Source organism: Panthera tigris, chromosome A2 (genome assembly GCF_018350195.1).
Source record: "Panthera tigris isolate Pti1 chromosome A2, P.tigris_Pti1_mat1.1, whole genome shotgun sequence".
In the NCBI taxonomy this organism is placed as follows: Eukaryota; Metazoa; Chordata; class Mammalia; order Carnivora; family Felidae; genus Panthera; species Panthera tigris.
In genome coordinates this window covers 78,396,534-78,418,570 of record NC_056661.1, presented here as the reverse complement: position 1 = coordinate 78,418,570, position 22,037 = coordinate 78,396,534, and the positions used below count along the sequence as shown (strand labels likewise).

Sequence of the window (22,037 nt, the reverse complement as noted above, 5' to 3'; positions counted from 1 at the left end):
GAATGCAAACTGGTGCAGCCGCTCTAGAAAGCAGTATGGAGTTTCCTCAAAAAGTTACCCCATGATTCAGGAATCACACTACTGTGTATTTACCCAAAGAATATGAAAACACTAATTCAAAGGAATACATGCATTCCTGTTTATGGCAGCATTATTTACAAGAGCCAAGATATGGAAGCAGCCCAAGTGTCCACTGATAGATGAATGAATTAAAAAAAAAAAAAATGTGGTGTATATCTACAATGGAATATTATTCGGCCATAAAAAAATTTTGAAACCTTGCTATTTGCAACAACTGGGATGGAGCTAGAGAGTATTATGCTAAGCAAAATAAGTCAATCAGAGAAAGACAAATACCATATGATGTCACTCATATGTGGAATTTAAGAGACATAACAAATGAACAAAGGAAAAAAAGAGGGAGGCAAACCAAGAAACAGACTCTTAACTACAGAGAACCAAATGATGGTTACCAGAGGGGAGGTGGGTGGAGGGACGGGTAAAATAGGTGCTGGGGATTAAGGCGCGCACTTGGTGATGAATATCAGTGATTAAAATAAAAACTTTAAAAAAGATTGAAAGATGATATATGCAAATTTCCAAGGTGTCTAGATAGCAGAGTTTGGCCTTTTGCTCTACAAACTTTTAACCATTTTTGATAGAAAGCTTTCTAAAATATATTCAGACATTTATTCAGTTTATTTATTCATCCTGAGAGAGAGAGAGAGAGAGAGAATCCCAAGCAGGCTCTGCACTGTCAGCACAGAGCCTGACATGGGGCTCAAAGCCATGAACCGGGAGATCACGACCTGAGCTGAAATCAAGAGTCAGAGACACTCAACCAACTGAGCCACGCAGGGGGCCCTGTTCAGACATTCTTAATCAGAATAAACTGATCCTAATTTAACCCTCAGATGTAGTTGTGACTACAGAGATAGTCACAACTGGTCTGGGATGTGGGGCTGAGTGGCCTGGTGCCCCAACAGTACTCTGCATGCATGCCTGCAGGGTACTCTGTATCCACTGTCGTGATTCTGTGGTCTCTGTCCCTTTCCCCACACTGCGTACTCTGTGAGAACAGGCAGGGTCTGTCTTCTCCAGCACAGTCCCTGTCACACCGAGCATTTGTAATCCGTTTGCAAGTGTGCTTAGTCCCTGTTATTCTGCCGAAAACCAGAGCATAAAATTACCTGATGTCTTTAATGCTAATACATGTTACATTTATTATTTCAGTAAGTCACATTAAGGAAATGATGTGTCATCCTCATTAAATAAGGGAGTATTTAATGGAGAACCAGTGTATCGATATAGTTATATTTATTTTCTGAGACGGCTTTTAATGTTGGGCTGTACATTTTGCTCTTATCCAACCATGATGCCCCAGGACAGTGCACTTCCCCACATGTAAAATGATTGGTCACATCTCTAAAAGTACAAGGTTTTGAAGATTCCGTAGTAAAATGTAACGCGCTGCAGGCGGTGCGGTCTTGGTCCCTCGCAGGTGGCTGTCGCTGCCGTCGCAGTCGGAGCAGGCGGTGATGTCCCTGTCCAGCTCGGCCTGCCCGCTGCTGCTCACCGTGAGAGACCGCTTACTCCAGCTGGAGGAGCAGCTTTGCTTCTCCTTGTTCACAGTCTTCTGGCAGGTGCTTGTGGAGAAGCTGGATGTGTACATCTACCAAGAAGTAAGCAAGAGCGGGCGGCGTTCCGGGGCCCTGATGGCAAAGGCACGTGTGACGCGAACTGCTCTTTGTTTCAGATCGTTCTTGCCAATCATTTCAACGAGGGAGGGGCAGCTCAGCTCCAGTTTGATATGACTCGGAACCTGTTCCCCCTGTTCTCCCGCTATTGCAAGAGGCCAGAAAATTACTTCAAACAGTAAGCTCAGAACTTAACAATGACTGTTGATGGCATCAAGCTTTACAGGATGTTGATTCCTCTTTTCACAGCCCTAGGGGCCCCGTGATGTGTGGTGGGATAAATACAGCATCAGCTAAAAATTGAAAACATTCATCATGTACCCAGCTACTCTAAGGTGTGACCCATGACCCCCATCCCCCCCAAATTTATCAGAACTGGATCTGAGTTATGGGCTGGGCTTTGTTCCCACCATTGGTTTCATGCTTCTATTTGCCCGTTACTGGAGAGACAAGTAGAAAATAAAGGCAAGTGCAGTTGTACCATAGTCAATAAATAGAAGAAATTAAAAATATGCCTGGTACCTAATAGTAGGCCAGGCATGAAGAAAGTGGTTTTCTTACATATTTATGTTGATTTTGGTTCTAAGCGTAACTATAAATGAATGTCAGAAAAATTCTTCAAACCATTTTTAGAATTATTGGTTTGAAATTTAAATTATTGGGGAGAGGGAGTTTGAGATTATAAAGTAGTCCCTTTAAAGTTATTATAAAATGAAAAAATGATTTTTATTTTAGTAAGAGATCTGAATTTTTTTTTCTTTTTTATTAGTTTCTCTTCCCATATTGTAATCTACCTAAAGTCTTAGCCACATTTAATAGGCTATTATGTTAGTGTCAGTATTACCTTTTGGAGAGTAATACACACATATGGAAAACAATGATCCTATCACATTATAGTAATCTAATGAAATAGAAACACTGTACACATACATTGTCCTTACATGTTAAAAGAGCCAAATAATAAATCCATAAATACTTTCTAGAGAGGGATGTGGATTTGCAGTGCAGGGAAGCTGTTTAGTTTCTGAAAATGAAAATATTATGGAATAACGTGATGATACAGATAATGGATATCTCATTTCCCTCCTGCTTTTTTTTTTCTTAAACAGTGTCAAAGAAGCGTGTATTGTTTTGAATCTGAACATTGGCTCTGCCCTCCTTCTGAAAGACGTCCTGCAGTCAGCCTCAGGGCAGCCTCCTGCCACCGAGGCCTTAAATGAAGTTGGAATTTACAAACTGGCTCAACAAGATGTTGAGATTCTACTTAATTTGAGGACAAACTGGCCTAACACGGGAAAATAAAGCATCTTTTCTTGTTTTGGAGTTTTGGTTTTTAACAAAGAGGAGGCCAACTGGATGTCAAGTTATGTGATGAAGTTCTGAGTTAATGAAACTGGACAGTTGAAAACTTTATGGAATCATTTATTATCTTGGACTGATGGCATTATTAAAACGCTGCCCATATTTCCTCCATCCTCTTGTTCCTAAGAAAACAAAACCAGAAAACTCAGAAGTCATGAAAACTCCGAGTAATTCCATTTACAAATGTAAATGCTAAGTATGTCTGTTGAACAAGATACAAGAGCAGAGATAATAAATTACAAGCAATTTTCAATTTCCTGTGCTAATTAAGGGAGACTGTTGTAGATAATCAAACACAGCAAATACATTAAAAAAAAAATCACTTTAGAATGTATGTTCATAATTGAAGTTCCCGTATCTGGTTTGGAAATTCACTGTCTTTCCTCTAAGAAAACATTATGAGGTGGTGACCAAAATAGAATTGCTCTCATATTCCACAAATGTCCTTACATTTAAAATCCTTCCTAATTCCATTCCAGGACAGTGGGCAGGCAGCCTTTTCTTTTGGATGAAACATTTCAGGCCAGGGCACTGTGTTTCAGTCTCTCCCTGGGGCAAGGATGGGAATTAAACAGTTTTTGTTTCATATTTATGTAACTGATAATGAGACGGGAATCTTAAACTTTCTTTTTTCTTTGACTTTTCCTTGGCTTTTTGGACTATGTTACATACCAATTTCTTGATTAATAAATCCTTAGAGAACAAAACATTTAAACAAATTGAATTACATTGGTTAGAGGCCTTCTACAACTATCAAATGTTATTCCAATTTTTTTGTTTTCTGATTCAGCATTTAGTTAGTACTTTTAAAGCTGTAATATAACTTGCATCTAAAATTGTCCTAGGGCCCCTAGATGGCTCAGGTGGTAGAGCATGCAACTCTTGATCTCAGGGTGGTGGGTTTGAGCCCCATACTGGGCATGGGGCCTGCTTAAGTAAGTAAATAAATAAAACTGTCAGGCTGACATGCAACCTATCCTATTTCTTTATTATTATTTTTTTACTTATGTGGGGAGGAATGGCAGAGAGGGAGGGAGGGAGAGAATCCCAAGCAGACTCCACTCTTTTGGCATGGAGCGGATGTGGGGCTCGATCCTATGAACCGCAAGATCCGTGACATGAGCTGAAATCAAGAGTCGGACGCTCAACTGACTGAGCCACGTAGTCTCCCATACTGTTTTTTGTTTGTTTGTTTGTTTGTTTGTTTGTTTTTAAATAAGCTCTACACCCAACGGGGGCTTGGACTCCTGATCCCAAGATCAAGAGTCACATGCTCTACTGACTGAGTCAGCCAGGGGCCTCACAACATATACTGACGGTAAATACTTACCTGGTGATAAATAATTTTGAGGAAATGCTTTGAGAGAAATTCTATTACTCCCTATTTTATAGGGATTTGGGCTCAGAACTTTTCTGTTAGTTCCAGAACACTGGGGCTTCTCCACCTCATTTTCTGAGAACTGCTGGGCTTTCTCACTGAGAAAAGAATGGAAGTGCCCCAGAAACTTCCTAATTCCAGCACCTTCTCCCTCTGCCGCCTGCCCCCAGGCTTGACATTTTGCTGTCACTCTTCGCTTTCTAGACAGCTGAAAGTTTCAAGGGACTGAAATGTTTCTGTCAAAAGGTAGGAACTTACGTTTTAAATTGTTTTCATTGTACTTTAAGTCATGCCGTATTATTTAAATACCAGTCACATAAAAATAAACTTACACTTCACGTCTGAATTTATCCAGAGTTACTGCATGTCCATCATCTTTTAAAACTTCATCTGCAGTCAACAGACCTAGGGTTTTTAAGGCTGTAAAATCAGAATGAGAAGAAAGGAAAATTTACGAAGCGAGAATTCTTTTCAGCTAGGGAAAGTTATGGAATGGCCACAAACTATTGCTTTAATTGAGATGATAACTGACCTTCTCTGTACTGCACGAACGATATGGTGCCTTTATTTGAAGTGTCCATCATCTCAAACATAGACACAATGTTAGAATGATCCATAAAGAAAGGAAAAGCCAAGCCTGTCATTTTGGCAATTCTCAGTCGTTCCAATACAGATATTAAATACTCTCTTGGTTTTTCTGCAAAAGAATAGTTCCAATTCTTTCCAATATAAAATTAAGATATATCACAAGTAGAAACAGTCATTTAACAATTATTAAATAACTATGTTCAAGGTATTGTAATAGGCACTGGGGACACAGGCCTTGCTTACAAGAAAAGCAAGACATCGAACAATTAATTATGTATATAAGTGTTCTGCAGAGATGGGACCTGGGCTTTTTTTTTTCCAACTCCTCAGGTGATTCTAATTTGCAGAGAAGAGTGGAAAAGCAACACAAAGGAAGAGCATGATGCAGGGAAGAAGGCAGCCAGCTAAAAGAAGGGATAAAATATAAATAAAAACAGGGACTCTTGGATTAATTAATACCCTCTTCCAATTAGGAAGCATGAATGTTCTTTTTTTTTTTATTTTAAACTTTTTTTTAAATGTTTATTTATTTTTAAGAGAGAGAGAGAAGGAGATAGAGCATGAGCAGGGGAGGGGCAGAGAGAGAGGGAGACACAGTCTCCGAAGCAGGCTCTAGGATCTGAGCTGTCAGCACAGAGCCTGATGCGGGGCTCGAACTCATGAGCTGTGAGATCATGACCTGAGCTGAAGTCGGACGCTTAACCGACTGAGCCACCCAGGTGCCCCATCTTTTTTTTTTTTTTTTTTTTTTTTGAGAGAGAGAGAGGGTGCGAGAGAGAGAGAGAGAGAGAGAGAGAGAGAGACGCGCACAGAAGTGGCTCACCCAAAACAGGACTTGAACTCACGAACCGTGAGATCATGACCCAAGGTGAAGTCAGATGCTTAACCGGCTGAGCCAGCCAGGCGCCCATGAATGTTCATTTCTAACATAAAAGCAGTATTTTGGATAAGCAGGCCATCTTTCATTTAAGCAATATGAAAGATAAAAAATGAAGATCCACTTTACAGAAATAATGCAGGTCAGTTATGATGAAAAGAAGCCAAAAGAAGGTGTAGCAGCTTAGGTGAGTGCCACTCACTACACACACTATGCGCACACACCACACACACAGTAGTGTGTGTATATATGTATGTTTGTATATATATAAACATGTGTACATGTTTGTATATATATAAACATGTATATATACAAAATTCTTTAAATTTGTTTTTCTCATTGAGAATTTCATAAATATACAAAAGCAGGAAAGTAAAATGAACCTGTCACCAACTTTTAACTGTTAAAATTTGTGGCCAGTCTAGGGGCACCTGGGTGGCTCAGTCGGTTGAGTGTCAGACTCTTGATTTCAGCTCAGGTCATGATCTCACGGTTCAGGAGTTCGAGCCCTGCATTCGGCTCTGCATGGACAGTGCAGAGCCTGCTTGGGATTCTCTCTCTCCCTCTCTCTCTGACCCTTCTTGTCTCTCTCTCTCTCTCACAAAATAAATAAACTTAAAATAAATTTTAAAAAATTGTGGCCAGTCTTATTTCACCATCATCTCATCCAGGTCCCCTTTTCCTGTATTATTCTGCAGTAAATCACAGTGATCATATTTCATTAATAAATATTTGAGCGTACATCTCTGAAAGAGAAGGACTTCTTTTGAGATACAACTGACATGTAACATTGTGTAAGTTTATATAACATGTTGATTTGATACATTTATATTTCGAAATATGATTGCCATTGCAGCGTTAGCTAACACCTTCATCACATCACATAACTATTATTTCTTTTTAGGGGTGGGAATAATCAAGATAGAGTCTCTTGGCAAGTTTGATATTTATGATACAGTAATATTGTCTGTCAGCACTATGCTGTGCATTAGGTTTCCAAGACTTCTTTACAGCTGCAAGTCTGTACCCTTCCACAACATCTCTCCTACTCCCACCCCCACTCATTGTTCTACTCTGTTTTTACAACTTTGGCTTTTTCAGATTCCACATACAAGTGATAGCATGCAGTGTTTGTCTGACTTAGCTCACTTAGCATATCCTCAAGGGCCGTCCATGTTGCACATGGCAGGATTTCTTTTTCTCACGGCTGAATAATATTCCATTGTATAAACATAGCACATCTTCATCATCCATCCATCTGTAGACAGACACTTAGGCTGTTTCCATATCTTGGCTCCTGTGAATAATGCTACATAAACATGAGAGTGCAGGTATCTCTTTGAGATCCTGTTTTCATTGTCTTTGGATATATACCCAGAAGTGGCATTGCTGGAGCATATGGTAGTTCTGTTTTCCTTTTTTTTGAGGAACCCCCATGTTTTCCACAGTAGCTATACCAATTTACATTCCTACCAACAGTGCACAAGAGTTCCTTTTTCTCCACATTCTCACCTGTTATCTTTGCCTCTTGGATAATAGCCATTCTAACAGGTGTGAGGTGATATTTATTTGCATTTCCCTGATGATTAGTGACGTTAAGCATCATTTTATGTACCTGCTGGCCTTTTGTGTGTCTTCCTTGGGAAAATGTCTAGTTCCTCTGCCCATTTTTAAAAATGTTTATTTATTTTAGTAATGGCTACACCCAATGTGGGGCTCAAACTCATAACCCTGAGATCAGGAGCAGGATGCTCTTCTGACTGAGCCAGCCAGGCAGCTCCCACTGCCCATTTTTTAATAAGATTTGTTTTCTTTGTTATTGAGTTGTAGGAGTTCTTTCTATATTTCAGATATTATCTGACACATAGTTTGCAAATACTTTCTCCCATTCTGTAGGCTGCGTTTTCATTTTGTTGATTCTTTCTTTGTGGTGCAGAAGCTTGTAAGTTTGATGTGGTCCCAGTTGTTGATTTTTCATCTTGCTGTTTGTGCTTTTGCTGTCATATCCAAAAAATAATTGCCAAGACTTGTGTCAAGGAGCTTCTCCCTAGGTTTTCTTCTAGGAGTTTTATGGTATCAGGTTTTATGTTTAAGTCTTTGATCCATTTTGAGTTTATTTTTGTGGGTGGTATAAGATAGGGATCCAATTTTATTTTTCTGCATGTGGTTACCCAGTTTTCCCAATATCCTTTGTTGAAGAGGGAACTTTTTTCTTTTTCTATTACCGTAATGCCATTACCACAATACCATTCATTCATACATTAAAAAAAATTTTTTAATACCTCCATATAGCCAGGCAGTAATATTTCCAGTTGTCTCACAAATTTTATGAATTGTGAACACTTCTTAAAAATAAAAAAAAAAAAAAGCAGTGGCTCATTTGGTTAAGCCTCCAACTCTTGATCTCAGTTCAGGTCATGATCTCATGGTTCCGGGATCAAGCCCTGCATCAGGCTCTGCACTAACAGTGCAGAGCCTGCTTGGGATTCTCTCTCTCCCTCTCTCTGCCCCTCCCCTGCACACGCTCTCTCTCTCTCTCTCTCTCCCCCAAAATAAATAAATAAATAAATAAATAAATAAATAAATCTTTTAAAACATTTTAAAAAGTAAAAACACTTTTATTCAAATAGTATTCACATATTGTGATTATGTTTTTAAATCTCTCTTGTGCCTTTTCATACAAATTTTAGGAGACTACAGAAACAAATGGGTCACTAAAGGCAATCACATCATGTATGTAGTCTTCGGTTGCTTCTCCCTGAGCCGTCTATCAAATTCAGAGAAAAAAGGCCAATTTCAAATTTCAATTCACTGCATTTCTTTCTAAGGATAGAGTAAGTAAATAATTCTAAGGGAACTAGGTGTGTTATTACCGTATATCCCTTAGACTCCACGAGATGCTATAATGTTTAGGTCTGGAGTCTATAATTTATACTCTGCCTGCTTCTACAAATGTTTTGGGGTCGCCTGGGTGGCTCAGTCAGTTAAGCGTCCAACTTTGGCTCAGGTCATGATCTCATGGTTTGTGGGTTCGAGCCCCGTGTCGGGCTCTGTGCTGACAGCTCAGAGCCCGGAGCCTGCTTCGGATTCTGTGTCTCCCTCCCTCTCTGTTCCTCCCCTGCTCGCACTGTGTCTTTCTCTCTCTCTCTCTCAAAAATAAATATTTTCTAAAAATTAAAAAAAAATGTTTTGAAAGTGCTTACAACAGAAATAATAGATTTTCTCTCTCTCTCTCAAAAATAAATATTTTCTAAAAATTAAAAAAAAATGTTTTGAAAGTGCTTACAACAGAAATAATAGATATAACTTTTTAAAAGATTTTTATTATTTTTATTTTTTAAATGGTTTATTTATTTATTTTGAGAGAGAGCGAGCTCATGCACAATTAGGGGAGGGGCAAGGGGTGGGGCGGGCAGAAAGAATCCCAAGCAGGCTCTGCACTGTCGGTACAGAGCCTGACAAGGGGTTTTGATCCCACGAACCATAAAATCATGACCTGAGCCAAAATCAAGACTCGGATGCTTAACCAACTGAGCCACCCAAAGCACCCCTAAAGATTTTATTTTTAAGTAATCTCTCCACCCAACATGGGGCTTGAACTCACACCCCCAAGATCAAGCGTCGCAGGCTCCACCAACTCAGCCAGGCAGGTGGCCCTAAAGAAATAACTTTAAAACATGAAGGGAAGATCCAAAGGTTACTAACCCCCTAAGTTACATCAATGTCAGCTGATAACAATCAGTTCTTCAAGGGGGACAAACCTCAAGTTCCACATCTTAATAATCGCAGCTAACGTTTATCGAGCCCTCTCTACGTGCCTAGTATTCCTCATAACAGTCCCTTGCCAAGGCCCAGAGCTAGGATGAATCCAGGCAATGTGCCTCCCAAAGCTGTGGGCTTTACTGCGCTCCACTGACTTAAATATACGAACCATCTGGAACGCCCAAACCTAGTTCACCATGACGGTTTCTACTGAACTTTTCTTCTCCATCACTCTCAGATATATCTTATCCTCACTTACGATTCCACAGCAGCATCTCTCATCTGGGTTACTACAACTGCCTCCTGTTTAAAAATGAAATTCTAATTTTATTAAAGGCACCCCCTAAGCATGTATACTCGCTCCTTCCATAGCACAGAATGGTCACTGCAAAGTGGCTGTGCAGCCAGGGGCTCTGTTTCCCAATACAGTCTAGGCGATGCCACGTTTTCCTACCACATGACTTCAGGTTATGCTAGGATTTGGCGTTAAATGAGTTATGAAAATCTGCAGGTTTGCAGGGCTTTTAGAATTTTGGAGTTGAGGATGTGGGATTGTGGACCTGCTCCCTCGATATAACAACCCAATCAAACTGTCTAGTCTTATTTTCCATAAATCCCTTACAATCCAGGGTTTTGACACTGGGATGCCAGAGGCTTCATAAGGACCCAAGACAAATACAGTATTTCTTCCTGAGAATCAATCCTACTCTGATAATATGAAATATTTACATTAAGAAACAGATATGTCTTGGGGCACCTGGGTGGCTCAGTCGGTTGGGTGTCTGACTTCGGCTCCGGTCATGATCTCACCGCTTGTGAGTTCAAGCCCCACAGTAGGGCTCTGTGCTGACAGCTCAGAGCCTGGGGCCTTTTCAGATTCTGTCTGTCTGTCTCTCTCTCTCTCTCTCTCTGCCCCTCCCCTACTCACAGTCTCTCCCTGTCTCTCAAAAATAAACATTTAAAAAAATAAAATAATAATAATAAAAAGAAACAAATATATCTGTAGAAAAATGAAACTTGGGCATTTTTAGGGTAAAACAAGTGACTCCAAAGAAATGTGTTATTCAGCATCAGGCTAAGGTCTCAGACACCAAAGGTACAAGTCCCCTCTCCTCTGCCATTAGGGGGCCTTGTGCAGGGAACTTTGAAGGGCACTGATATGCATTCTGAACGCCAGCCAAACTCTCCTTAGCTTTTCCTCAGTGTTTCTTCACCTGTCCTTTTCTCCGCCCTACCTCACCCCCTTTGGCATTTGTAGAGATGTTTCAAGAAGTTCATATTGTTACAGTGGATAACAGCATCTCAGTTTCTTAACACTGATCATTATTTAAATTATGATTATATGGGGCGCCTGGGTGGCTCAGTCAGTTTAAGCGTCTGACTTCGACTCAGGTCATGATCTCTCAGTCCGTGGGTTCCAGTCCCACATCGGGCTGTGCTGACAGCTCAGAGCCTGGAGCCTGCTTCGGATTCTGTGTCCCCCTCTTCCTCTCCGCTCCCCAGCTCACACTCTTTCCCTGTCTCTAATAAATAAATAAACGTTAAAAAAATTTAAATTGTGATTGTAATGGGGATTATGGTATTAATGTATAACTACTCCCAGACTCCCTCTTCCTTATCCTCTGCTGCTAAGAGAATTTGTCTATATCTGAGATTCTCTTCCCCCCACCCTGCCTTCCACAGAATTCTGTTTTTGCCAGATGGGTTCAAAGCCTTTTAAATTAAAGGAGAAAAATCAATCCTTGAGATACTCTACTGGTTGACACAATAAAGAGCTAGAGAGAAAAAGGGCAGGAAAGAAGGAGGAGACAGAAAAAAAATCTACAAATTAAAAAAGACCACAAAGCACCTAGTACAGTGAATTAGAAACAAACAAAACAACCCCCCTTTAAGGCATATAAACATTTAGAACACCAGGGATAAAGTAAAAAGACAAACCTAAAGACTTCCAGATGAAGAAAACATGCCTTATATTAAACAGAACAAGAATCTGACGACATCATGATATCAGACTCTTCAGAGCAACAGTGGCAATTAGAAGACAATGGACAACGCCCTCCAAGTTCTGAGGGCAGTATTTTCTAACCAAGAATTGTATCCACCCTGGTTATCATCATGTTTGAGAATAGGATGAGACATTTTCATATATGCTCCAACAAAGCACAGCCTCTTAGAGAGCCGCTCACTAGAGGATGTTCCCCTAGAGAAAGGGGAAAAAAGCAAAAAAAAAAAAAAAAAAAAAAAAAAAAAAAAAAAAAAAAAGGAGGAGCCCCAAGCACCACAAAACAGCCTTTAGGGGCACCTGGGTGGCTCAGTCGACTAAGCATCAGACTTCGGCTCACGTCATGATCTCACAGTTCATGGGTTAGAGCCCCATGTGGGCTCTGTTCTGACAGCTCAGAGCCTGACGCCTGCTTTGGATTCTGTGTCTCCTTCTCTCTCTCTGCCCCTCCCCTGCTGGCGCTCTCTCTCTCTCAAAAATAAATTTTTTTTTTTTAATTAAAAAAAAAAAAAAAAGAAAGCAGGCTTTAAGTGCAGGAGACAGGTGAAGTGGATTAGGATCAAAGTGAGGGAAAACCCTGAATCACAGCTGAACAGCAGGGCAGTGGAGCGATCATCCAGACTGGAGCAGGCAGAGGGCTGGGGGAGGCCCTGGGGGTGTGGACTGCTGGATGAACGTTAAATGTACTGGGAGGACATCCATGCTTGTGACAGCAAGGGGATATCGATGAATTGGCGACAATTGCAAAGACAATTTAAGTAAACATTTAAAATGTAGTATTATTAATTTCAGGGACAACAAAGGAAATACAATCATAGCATACTACGTGGATTAGCTGTGGATATTTGCCTAATAATAATAATGTGATACTGGTCACACCAAAATTGAATTCTAACTTTCTTGGGAAATTGGAGATGAGTGGGAACAGGTGTGAGTGCGTGTGTGTGCGCGAGCGTGCACACGTGGGTGCAGGTGTGTAAGAGTTAAAGTTTCATCTTCCATAGTATAAAGCTAAACCTAAACCTAGGGTGCGGGGGCACACTAGTAAGTAGCAGTGCAAGTCTGTTAGAAATATCAAGGTAAATAGCTAAACGAATGGGAAATCATTTCGTCTGTAGAATGGGAATCTGGGACATGGAGGGAAATGCCGTTATTCATGATAAGCCTTGGAGTGGCTTTTGATTTTTAAACCCCATACGTATACTTTTATAAAAACCAAAATGAAACATGTTGGTTGCCAGGCATAGGGCTAATTTGTATACTACTCATTTAATCTCTCCCACGTGTCCATAAAATGGGTACTATTATCCCCATTTTCCAGAAGAGGAGACTCAAGGGCAGGCTTGCGCCCACACGCACGTAGTACTAAGTAGGCCCCTCCTCGAAGCCTCTCTCCCACCGGCCACGAGCCTCCACCTGTGTGAGCCCCGCGCACCTGGCTAGTGGTGGGCACACAGAAGCCGTTCAGGAAGTACTTGTTTGAGGACCACAGCGTTAGTTGGCAGAACGGCTCAAGTCGCCGAGATATAGGGGAGAGTGTGCGCGTGGAGGTGGGGGTACTGGAGAGGGGAGCCGGCCGGTGGCCGCGCGGGCGCGGAGGGATGGCTGTACTGGGAATTTCTGGCAACCGCTCCGCGCCGGGAGGCGGAGGCGGTGGGACAGAAAGCCGAGCGGTGGGAAAGACTCTTACCTGGCCGGAAAAAGAGCAGGGTGCTGGTGAGATAGTTCAGCAACTCCATAATCCGATGTTTTTCCAAATAATCCCTGGCCTCCTGCTCTCTGCTGCCGCGGGCCTGCATGGCTCTGCGTGGCGCCGTTGCTAGGCGACCCGGCAGCGCCTGGCCGTTCGGCCCCGCCCCCTGCGCCCGACGCAGTCACGTGACGCGCCTCTCTTGAAGACGACCTGGACAGGGAGTTCTACACTTCACCACCAGGAGGAAGCTGGGGGCACCGATGGGGTGGGGCCTATGCGGAGGCTGAGGGTGACCCGTGCACAGCCCCTTGCGGGCCTATGGTCCGCTTCTCCCACCCCCCCCCCTCCCCCGGGGCTGAGGGCGGGCCTGATTGTCTTTTCCTGTTTTTGTCTGGTGCTCAGTACTTGTTGATCCAATGAATGAGACCTCACGTGGTAATTAACAGAGGATGAACTAATAACAGAAGGAACTTGTGCCATTCTGGAGGCTACGGTGGAGTTTGTTTGTTTTTTTTAAGTTTATTATTTTGAGACAGTGCATGCAAGCGGGGGAGGGGCAGAGAGAGAATGATCGAGAATCCCAAGCAGGCTCCGCACCACCACACCACCAGCGTAGAGCTCCTCCAGCGGCCAGAACTCACAAACAGGGAGATCTCGATGAGCCCAAGTCTGACAGTCCGAGGCTTAACCCACTGAGCCCCACCAAGCGCACCCGCCCCCCACCCGTGGAGAGTTCTAAGTACCATCTTTGGTGTGAGCAGCTTGTAGCACAGCGTTGGCAATGGGGCAGGAAGGTAGCCCGTTTTCTCCACTGGATCGTCGGTCAGGACACATGCTGGGATCCTGAGCTCCAACATCTTTGCTGCTTAACTAGGCTGCGTGGAGTTGGTCTTATCTGAGACCATCTGACAGTAGTTTTGAGGGAGGGTCACTGAGTAAGATGGGATGCAGGTACCTAGGAGGTCCTCTACTCAATCATCACTGTACCTTCGAAACTGAACTCTAGGCTGGGACGTTGGTCCTCGAGGGCCGGGCTCTGAAGCCTGTGCCCTTACCCTTCAACAGAGAGCCCATTGCAGGTACTTCAAGGAGAGAAAAGACAAATGGCCAATAAACATATGAAAATACTCTTAGCCTCTTCAGCAATCCTGTAAACAAATTAAAACTACAAGAAAATGCCATTTACATCTACCAGACTAGTAAAAATTAGGAAGTTGGACCATATCGAGGGCTGGCAAGGATACAGTACCACAAAACAGTGATGATGGGAGCGTAAATTGGAACATCCATGTTGAAAAAATGATTTGCAATTACCTTGGTAATAGAGACATGTTTCTGCACTATGACCTAGAAATTCCACTCCAAGAGCAACTCTTGTCCAGGTATATCAGGATATATGTACAAGAATGTTCATAGTACTGTTCATAATAGCAAGCACTGACAGCAGCCCCAAAGTTCACCAACAATACAACTGATTTGGTTGCCTGGCTGGCTCAGTCGGTTGAGCAGGTAACTTCTGCTCAGGTCATGATCCCATGGTTCGAGAGTTCAAGACCTGCATTAGGCTCTCTGCTGTCAGAGCAGAGCCTGCTTCAGATCCTCTATCCCCTTCTCTGCACCTTCCTCGCTCATGATCTCTCTCTTTCTCTTTCTACAAAATAAATGAACATTAAAAAAAGAGAATACAATGGGATTTTAAAAAGCTGTGGTATATTACACAATGGAATGCTATAAAGCATTGCAACAATGCATTGTAGCTACTTGCAAACATATGGGTGGATCTCAAAAGTGTCTTATTGTCTATTGTCTCAGAATATGTAGTATAAAAATCAATTTATATAAAGTTAAAAAAGCATACAGAACAATACATTGTTTACAGATTATAACATATGTAGGAAATCTATTAAGAAATGCAAGGGAATTGTACACAAAATTCAGCAGTGTTTGCCTTGGAGGGGAGAGGAAAGGGAATGGGTTTTTGGAGGAATATCCTGGGGATTTCAGGGGTAATAGTAATGTGATTTTTCTTTGCCTGAATGAACTAAGCTTCTTTATACTTAATGTGTATTTTATAGGTTTTAAAATCTACTCAGCATTTAGAGGCTCCTGGGTGGCTCAGTCGGTTAAGCGTCTGACTTCAGCTCAGGTCATGATCTCATGGTTTGTGGGTTTGAGCCCTGCATCAGCCTCTGTGCTGACAGCTCAGAGCCTGGAACCTGCTTTGGATTCTGTCTCCCTTCTTCTCTGCCCCTCCCCTGCTTTCACTCTGCCTCTCTCTCTCAAAAATAATAAACATCAACAAAAAATTTTTAAATCAGCATTTAATAACAATAATTTTTAAGCAGTTGAAAAACAGAGAGTAGAACAAGGAACCAGAAAGTCAATGCCAGGAGACTGAACCAAGTCTGAAACAGAAGGTAGCCAAGGTGCTGGGGATGTGGGAGATTGAATCTTCAGAGGTCGGGCCTACCTTGAGAATTCTGTGCCCTGAGCATCTGGGAGGACTAGGGAAAGAGACTTTATAGCTAGTGGTTGGGAGATTGGCACAACCTTGAGCAAAGTGGAAGGACAATGCTCTTTGTCTTCAAGGTCTGGAGGAGGAGTTCCAAGAAGGAGGAGGAGTCATTTCTCTGAAATGGCTTGAAAACTGTGTGCCCTAATCTGCAACACAGCTTTGGTCTCTAAGAAGGAGAATATTTCAGGATGATGTAGGCGAGTGCTTTTCTAACTCTTTAGCAGCAGAATCCTTTGAAGACATCGTGCGTGGAATCCCCACATGTAGAACAGATTCAGGTGAGCACCACATTGGGATTCACACACATGACAGGGCTCCATTATCTAAGCTCCCTTAGTTGTATTTTTCTCACAGAGACATGGCTGGCAGCCTGAGTGATCCCGGTGGCGGAATGCACTGGAGCCTGGAGAGCCCTTACAGAACTAAGCTGACAGAGCAGATGCATTACTCTGGAGCCTGTGGACCCAAGGGCTGCCTGGGACCCCTGGTTCTTGATGGATTCTGGGGAGAATTTGAAACTACTGATGTGGTCTCTCTTATTCTTCAGTACATTTTGATCCTTCCTTTGGGGACTTGATTTATGTTCCTTGTTGGAGGTGACAGTGAGGCACAAATGGCAAAGCCCAATTTATGCACCCCCCCCTCCAAAATAATGACCACCTAAGTGCTTGACCCTTCAGGGTTGACCAAAAGATGTGTGGTCACTTAAGAGAGTGACTCTGGCTCAGAACAACAGAGGCCAGACAATGGCTGGGGACTAAAACAGAGAGGGTCCCCTGTGGGAGGGGATAAGGGTTATGGAAAGCAGAAGACAGAGGGGGCTGGTCATGGTATCTTTTGACTGACTGGCCAAAGGCCCCATTGCGGGGAGGGGCCTCCATTAACGTTCCTTAATGGAGGGAGAGAAGATTGTGTGGTGGTCCACTGGAGACGGTGATTTCGGCTTATTGCTCTAAGCTCCAGACATTTGGTCTTCTCCTTAGGAACTTCATTTACTTTCCACAAGTTACTCAGTCCCTGAATAACTAGCTCTGCTCTTTGAATCTCAGATGATACCAGCACCTTGACATTGAAATGCAGCGATCTGATTCCCAGTTGCCTATGGCGTCAGGCTGGGAGCTCATGGGACCGCGCTGACGTCTTCAGGCCTCACTGATTGTTTTCTGTGCCAACAAGCCCGACTACCTTTGTGGGCGCCATGCTCCCTCTCACAACACACCTCGGGCAGCCGAGGCCTGGGATCTACAATTCCCGCGGAAGTCATGCTAAAGAGAAGTGTCCAGATGCCCCCTAGTGGAGTCAGCTATTCTCTGCTGATGCCATCTCTCAGGCCATTTTGGGCTTAATTAATCACCATCATCAATATTTCATTCCTTGCTAGGTAATGAAATGCTGAGCAAGATTCCGGGGATGTATGTACCTCAATTTGTTTATCCATTCACCCGCGGAAAGACATTTGGGTTGTTTTCAGGTTGGAGCTATTGCAAATAGACCTGCTGTGAACACTGGGGTATGGATCTCTGGGTGGACATGTGATTTCATTTCTCTTAGGTAAATAGCGAGGGCCGTGGAATTGTCTGGATCATACGGTAAGTGCAATTTTTGGAGAAACTGCCAAACTCTTTTCCAAAGTGGCTGTACCATTTTACATTCCTGAATTGGTAGCTGTTAAAGGCCTCCCAGGTGATCCTGGTGGACAGCCAGGACTGAGACCCCGCCTTAGGGCAGCCTGTGAGGCTGGAGCTGAAGGTCTGAGAAACGTTGTTCAGGAGGCCCGAGAGTCTTGGAGCTCCCAGCTCGTGTTTGGTATGGTCCCACAACACTCACCCCAGGGCACACACTGGAATCTCCTGGAGAGCCTTTTACAAACACAGTGTCTGTCCTTTTACCCACAGGAAGTCTGATATAATTGCTCTGGGGATGGGGCGGGGTGGAGGGAGGTCAAGGGCAGCACAACTTTTTAACAGCTTCCTGGGTGGTGGTTCTAGAGCTCAGAGTGACCAACTTTCCTTGTTTGCCCAGGACTGCTAGGGGTCCAGTTCTGGGAAGCTTTCTCCTTCTTCTCCTTTTCCCCCTCCTCCTCCCCCTCCTCTCCCTCCCCTTCTTCCTCCTCCTCCCCCTCCCCCTCCAATATGGGAAGCTTCATGAATTTGTATGTCATCCTTGCGCAGGGGCCATCCTAACCTTTCTGTATCCTTCCAATTTAAGTAGATGTGCTGCCGAAGGGAGCACAATTCTGGGAAACTTTCAGTGCTAAAACTAGGAAAGTCCCAGGTCAGCTTAACACTTGGTCACCCTATTTGTGGACCGCTAGCATAAGGAGCCCTGCTTTGGCGTCAGACTCCCCAGTCCTCCTGTCAACCCGGGATTCATAGCTCAGGGTCGTGTGCATGTTTGGGAAGCATGTATAAAAGGGAAGTGGAGGGGACAGGAGTGGCCAGAAGAGACTGTGGGGTGATACCCTCTCTGTTTTCTGTTTCAGACAGGGATAAGTCAGAGATGCCTCAGCTGGGAGTTTTGCTTGCTGTTAAAAAGAGGGGGAAATATATAAAGCGTAATTGTTCTGAGAAAATATAGGTGAGGCAGTGTACTGTAATGGCCTCTGCAGCCAGACCGCCTCTCTTTAAAATCCATTGTTACCACTGACCATTAATAACTACGTGATCTTGGGCAAAACACCTAAATTCTCTGCCTCAGCTTCTTTCATGGATATAATGGGGATAATTTATCTACCTTACAGGGGAAGTCTTGAGGACCAAATGAGTCACTTATGTAAAGCTATTTTAAAAAGTGGTGCCTGGGGGGGCCTGGGTGGCTCAGTCAGTTGAGCGTACGACTTCGACTCAGGTCATGATCTCATGGTCTGTGGGTTCGAGCCCCACGTCGGGCTCTGTGCTGACGGCTCACAGCCTGGAGCCTGCTTCTGATCCTGTGTCTCCCTCTCTCTCTGCCTCTCCCCCATTCTCACTTTGTTTCACTCTGTCTCTCAAAAATAAATAAATGTAAAAAAAAAATTTTTTTTTTAAATAAAATAAAATAAAAAGTGGTGCCTAGGGGTGCCTGGGTGGCTCAGTCAGTTGAGCGACTTCGGCTCAGGTCATGATCCCAGGGTCATGAGATTGAGCCTGGGTTCAGGCTCTCGGCTGACTGTGGAGCCTGCTTGGGATTCTCTCTCTCTCTCTCTCTCTCTCTCTCTCTCTCTCTCTCCCCCTCTCCCCTGCTCATGCTTTCTTTCTCTCTCTAAAAAAAATTTATTGACTTTTATTCAGTACTGAGAGACAGAGTGTGAGCAGGGGAGGGGCAGAGAGATTAGGGGACACAGAATCCAAAGCAGGCTCCAGGCTCTGAGCTGTCAGCACAGTCTGACGCGGGGCTGGAACTCACAAACTGTGAGATCATGACCTGAGCCGAAGTCAGTCGCTTAAACCGACTGAGCCACCCAGGTGCCCCTCTTTCTCTCTAAAATTAAAAAAATAAAATAAAAACGTGGTGCCTGTACTCAACATGGTATGTACTAAGTGTTACATAAGTATTTACTATTATTATCTTAACAGCCTTTTTAAAACGAGAAAGGGAAATTATGGGGCGCCTGGGTGGCTTAGTCAGTTGAGTGTATGACTTCGGCTCAGCTCATGATCTTATGGTTTGTGGGTTCGAACTGCACATAGTGCTCTCTGCTGTTAGTGAGGAGCCTGCTTCAGATCCTCTCTCTCTCTCTCTCAGCCCCTCCCCCTCTCATGCTCTCTCTCTCTCTCTCTCTCTCAAAAATAAATATTTAAAAATTAAGAAAAAAAAGAAGAAGGGGGAAATCTTGACCAAGCACAGTAGTCCCATAACGTATGTCCCCCGGCTGTCCTCCTAGTTTCCTATTGGAGGATTTTTTGGGGTAACATTTCAGATTTTGTATCGCAGCTTTAAGAAACTATAGCCTCTTGGTTCTGTGTGGCAATGTAGGAGGAGCTAAAAGTGTATTTGCTATACACTTAAAGTTCTTGTGCAAATCCTAAGACAGATGTAAGTTTTGGAACCTGATGAGTTTATTTTCACCAGGTTGTTTCACTGGTGAGATGATGCATCTTAAGAGGGTTTTTTTGTTTTTTGTTTTTTGTTTTTTTAAGTTTATTTGGAGTGAGAGAGAGAGAGAGAGAGAGTATGAGCAGGTGAGGGGAAGAGAGAGAGGGAGAGAGAGAGACTCCAAAAGCAGGCTCCTCACTGTCAGCACAGAGACTGATGCAGGCTTTGAACTCGCTAACCATGAGATCATGACCTGAGCCGAAATCAAAATGTGGGTGCTTAACTGACTGAGCCACCCAGATGTCCTTCTAAATTTAAAAAAAAAAACAAAACAAAACAGAACACAGTCTAAAAGTGACACCGTATTAGTCTTTGTGTTAGGGAGGGCTAGCCCGGGAGCCCGTTTTAACTGTGCACCTGTCATTTAGCAGGGACACGGGGTGCTGTGGAGCTCAGGTCTCAGAAGTTACATGTCAGTCTTTGTCAAATGGTGACATTCAGTCATCTGAGACAGTGCTCCATCTACTCAGAGGCCATATCCAGCCCTTCCTCACTCTTCATTGACCTAAAAAAGCTAAAATGCTAAGGAATGTTTGAAAACATTTTTCCAGCACATATTTAAATCGATTTTACAAAACATGCAAGTGTAGACACTCTCAAAGGCTGCCTGCTCACTGGCTGTGCGATCTTCGCCAAATTTCTTGACCTCCATAAAGTTTGGTTTCCTCATCTGTAAAATGGGGGGAATAATCTCACCTATCTGATAGGATTATCACAAAGATGAAATGAGAAAAGATGGGAAACAGATAATCATGTTATAGTTTACGCCTATTACTACCACCATCACCACCAGGGTCATTGCTACCACCACCAGGGGGAATCCCTGTTCTTTTATATTAAAAAAATTTTTTAAGTTAATTTATTTTTTTGAGGCAGAGAGAGGGAGAGAGAGAATCCCAAGCAGACCCCATGCTGCCAGCACAGAGCCTGATGTGGGGCTCAAACCCGTGAAACCGTGAGATTGTGACCTGAGCCAAAACCAAGGGTCAGATGCTTAACCAACTGAGCCAAAACCAAGGGTCAGATGCTTAACCAACTGAGCTACCCAGGCACCCTGGGCATCCCTGTTCTTTTAGCCATTTTCTTTTTGCTAGAGTAACAGAGGTATGGCCTAGAGCTGGGAGTCTGCTCGGGTGCAGGCTGGAAGTCTTTACTCTCCTGGCAGCTGGTAGCTAGTAGGGTCGAACAAAGGGTGTGGTCTCTCATGACTGCGACAGGCTCAGGTGGCCTACAGTCCTGTCTTCCCTGGCTGAAACTGAGAAAGCATTTCCCCAAATAATCCTACCGCACTGATGGCAGGCTTCAAGTACATCTGTGGATCTATGGGCTTTTGTAGGTTGTCCTGCAACCTAATCACTCTTGATATTACATTTAAATGGAAGAATTTTTTAGGTTCCAAATGAAGCATTTGGAGCACAGCCCATAGACTGGGGCTGGCTTTTACAACAAAGATAGAGAATTGCTTTGTATGTCATTTTTGAAATTGAGATACCCATTTTACGCCATGCAGTTTTTTTTAAATTTATTTTTTTATTAAAATTAAAAACAAATGTTTTCATTTATTTTCGGGAGGGGGAGGGGCAGAGAGAGGGAGACACAGAACCTGAAGCAGGCTCCACGATCTGAGCTGTCAGCACAGAGTCCGACTTGGGGCTTGAACTCGTGAACTGTGGGATCATGACCTGAGCAGATGTTGGATACTTAACCGACTGAGCCGCCCAGGCGCCCTTTGCTTAATTTTTTAATACAACATCTATTGTATGCCTGTCATTATTTTAGGAACCATGTGGCATTGAACAAGACAGCTCCTTGGGACTGTAAGGGGATCCCTTAAGGTAAACTTGAAGTCCAAGCAAACATGAAACCTACATGGTTTGAAAGAAGCAGCCCCGGAGTGCCGGTGCACCCCACATGCATTACCAACACAAAATCTCCATGGGGAAGTCCCCTGTGAGGGAGGATTGCCTTTAAAACCACCCCAAGCATTCCATTTTTAACCACCTCCAGAAAGTGGAGTCGTAATTAATTATATATGCTCACTTTTAGTTTCTCGCTGGTCCTATTTCCAGACTTTTTAAGTTTCCAAGCC

General features: G+C 43.3%; 2 protein-coding genes and 1 non-coding gene across 4 annotated transcripts in view; 1 reads left to right on the top strand and 2 right to left on the bottom strand.

The window, feature by feature from the left end:
* RINT1 (RAD50 interactor 1) overlaps nucleotides 1-3,015 on the top strand; it is a 29,247-nt gene extending 26,232 nt beyond the window's left edge. The window contains exons 13-15 of the mRNA XM_007083940.3: nucleotides 1,502-1,682; nucleotides 1,757-1,875; nucleotides 2,807-3,015. Of these exons, the coding sequence (XP_007084002.1) occupies nucleotides 1,502-1,682; nucleotides 1,757-1,875; nucleotides 2,807-2,999 (493 nt within the window). The 3' untranslated portion in view covers nucleotides 3,000-3,015. The remainder of the gene's footprint in view (nucleotides 1-1,501; nucleotides 1,683-1,756; nucleotides 1,876-2,806) is intronic.
* Nucleotides 3,016-3,101: 86 nt separating this feature from the next.
* On the bottom strand, nucleotides 3,102-13,519 carry EFCAB10 (EF-hand calcium binding domain 10). Of its 2 annotated transcripts, XM_007083939.3 has the most exons (4): nucleotides 13,357-13,511; nucleotides 4,970-5,134; nucleotides 4,770-4,857; nucleotides 3,102-3,181 (listed from the first exon to the last, which is right to left on the bottom strand). In XM_007083939.3, the coding sequence occupies exons 1-4, from the start codon at nucleotides 13,463-13,465 to the stop codon at nucleotides 3,145-3,147; spliced, it is 399 nt and encodes a 132-aa protein (XP_007084001.1). In that variant the 5' UTR covers nucleotides 13,466-13,511; the 3' UTR covers nucleotides 3,102-3,144. The 2 variants fall into 2 exon arrangements, with proteins under 2 accessions (XP_007084001.1, XP_042820625.1); XM_042964691.1 differs by lacking the exon at nucleotides 4,970-5,134 and having other exon boundaries at nucleotides 13,357-13,519.
* Nucleotides 13,520-18,000: 4,481 nt separating this feature from the next.
* LOC122236770 lies at nucleotides 18,001-18,106 on the bottom strand. The gene has a single exon (XR_006215022.1). It is a non-coding gene; the product is annotated as a U6 spliceosomal RNA (small nuclear RNA).
* Between the last annotated feature and the right edge of the window lie 3,931 nt (nucleotides 18,107-22,037).

Coding starts and splice junctions, on each gene's coding strand:
- EFCAB10 (XM_007083939.3), bottom strand. CDS start 13,465: ATGCAGGCCCGCGGCAGCAGAGAGCAGGAGGCCAGGGATTATTTGGAA. Junction 4,858..4,969: donor GTTCGTGCAGTACAGAGAAG/GTCAGTTATCAT, acceptor CTGATTTTACAG/CCTTAAAAACCCTAGGTCTG. Junction 3,182..4,769: donor GATAAATTCAGACGTGAAGT/GTAAGTTTATTT, acceptor TTGTTTTCTTAG/GAACAAGAGGATGGAGGAAA.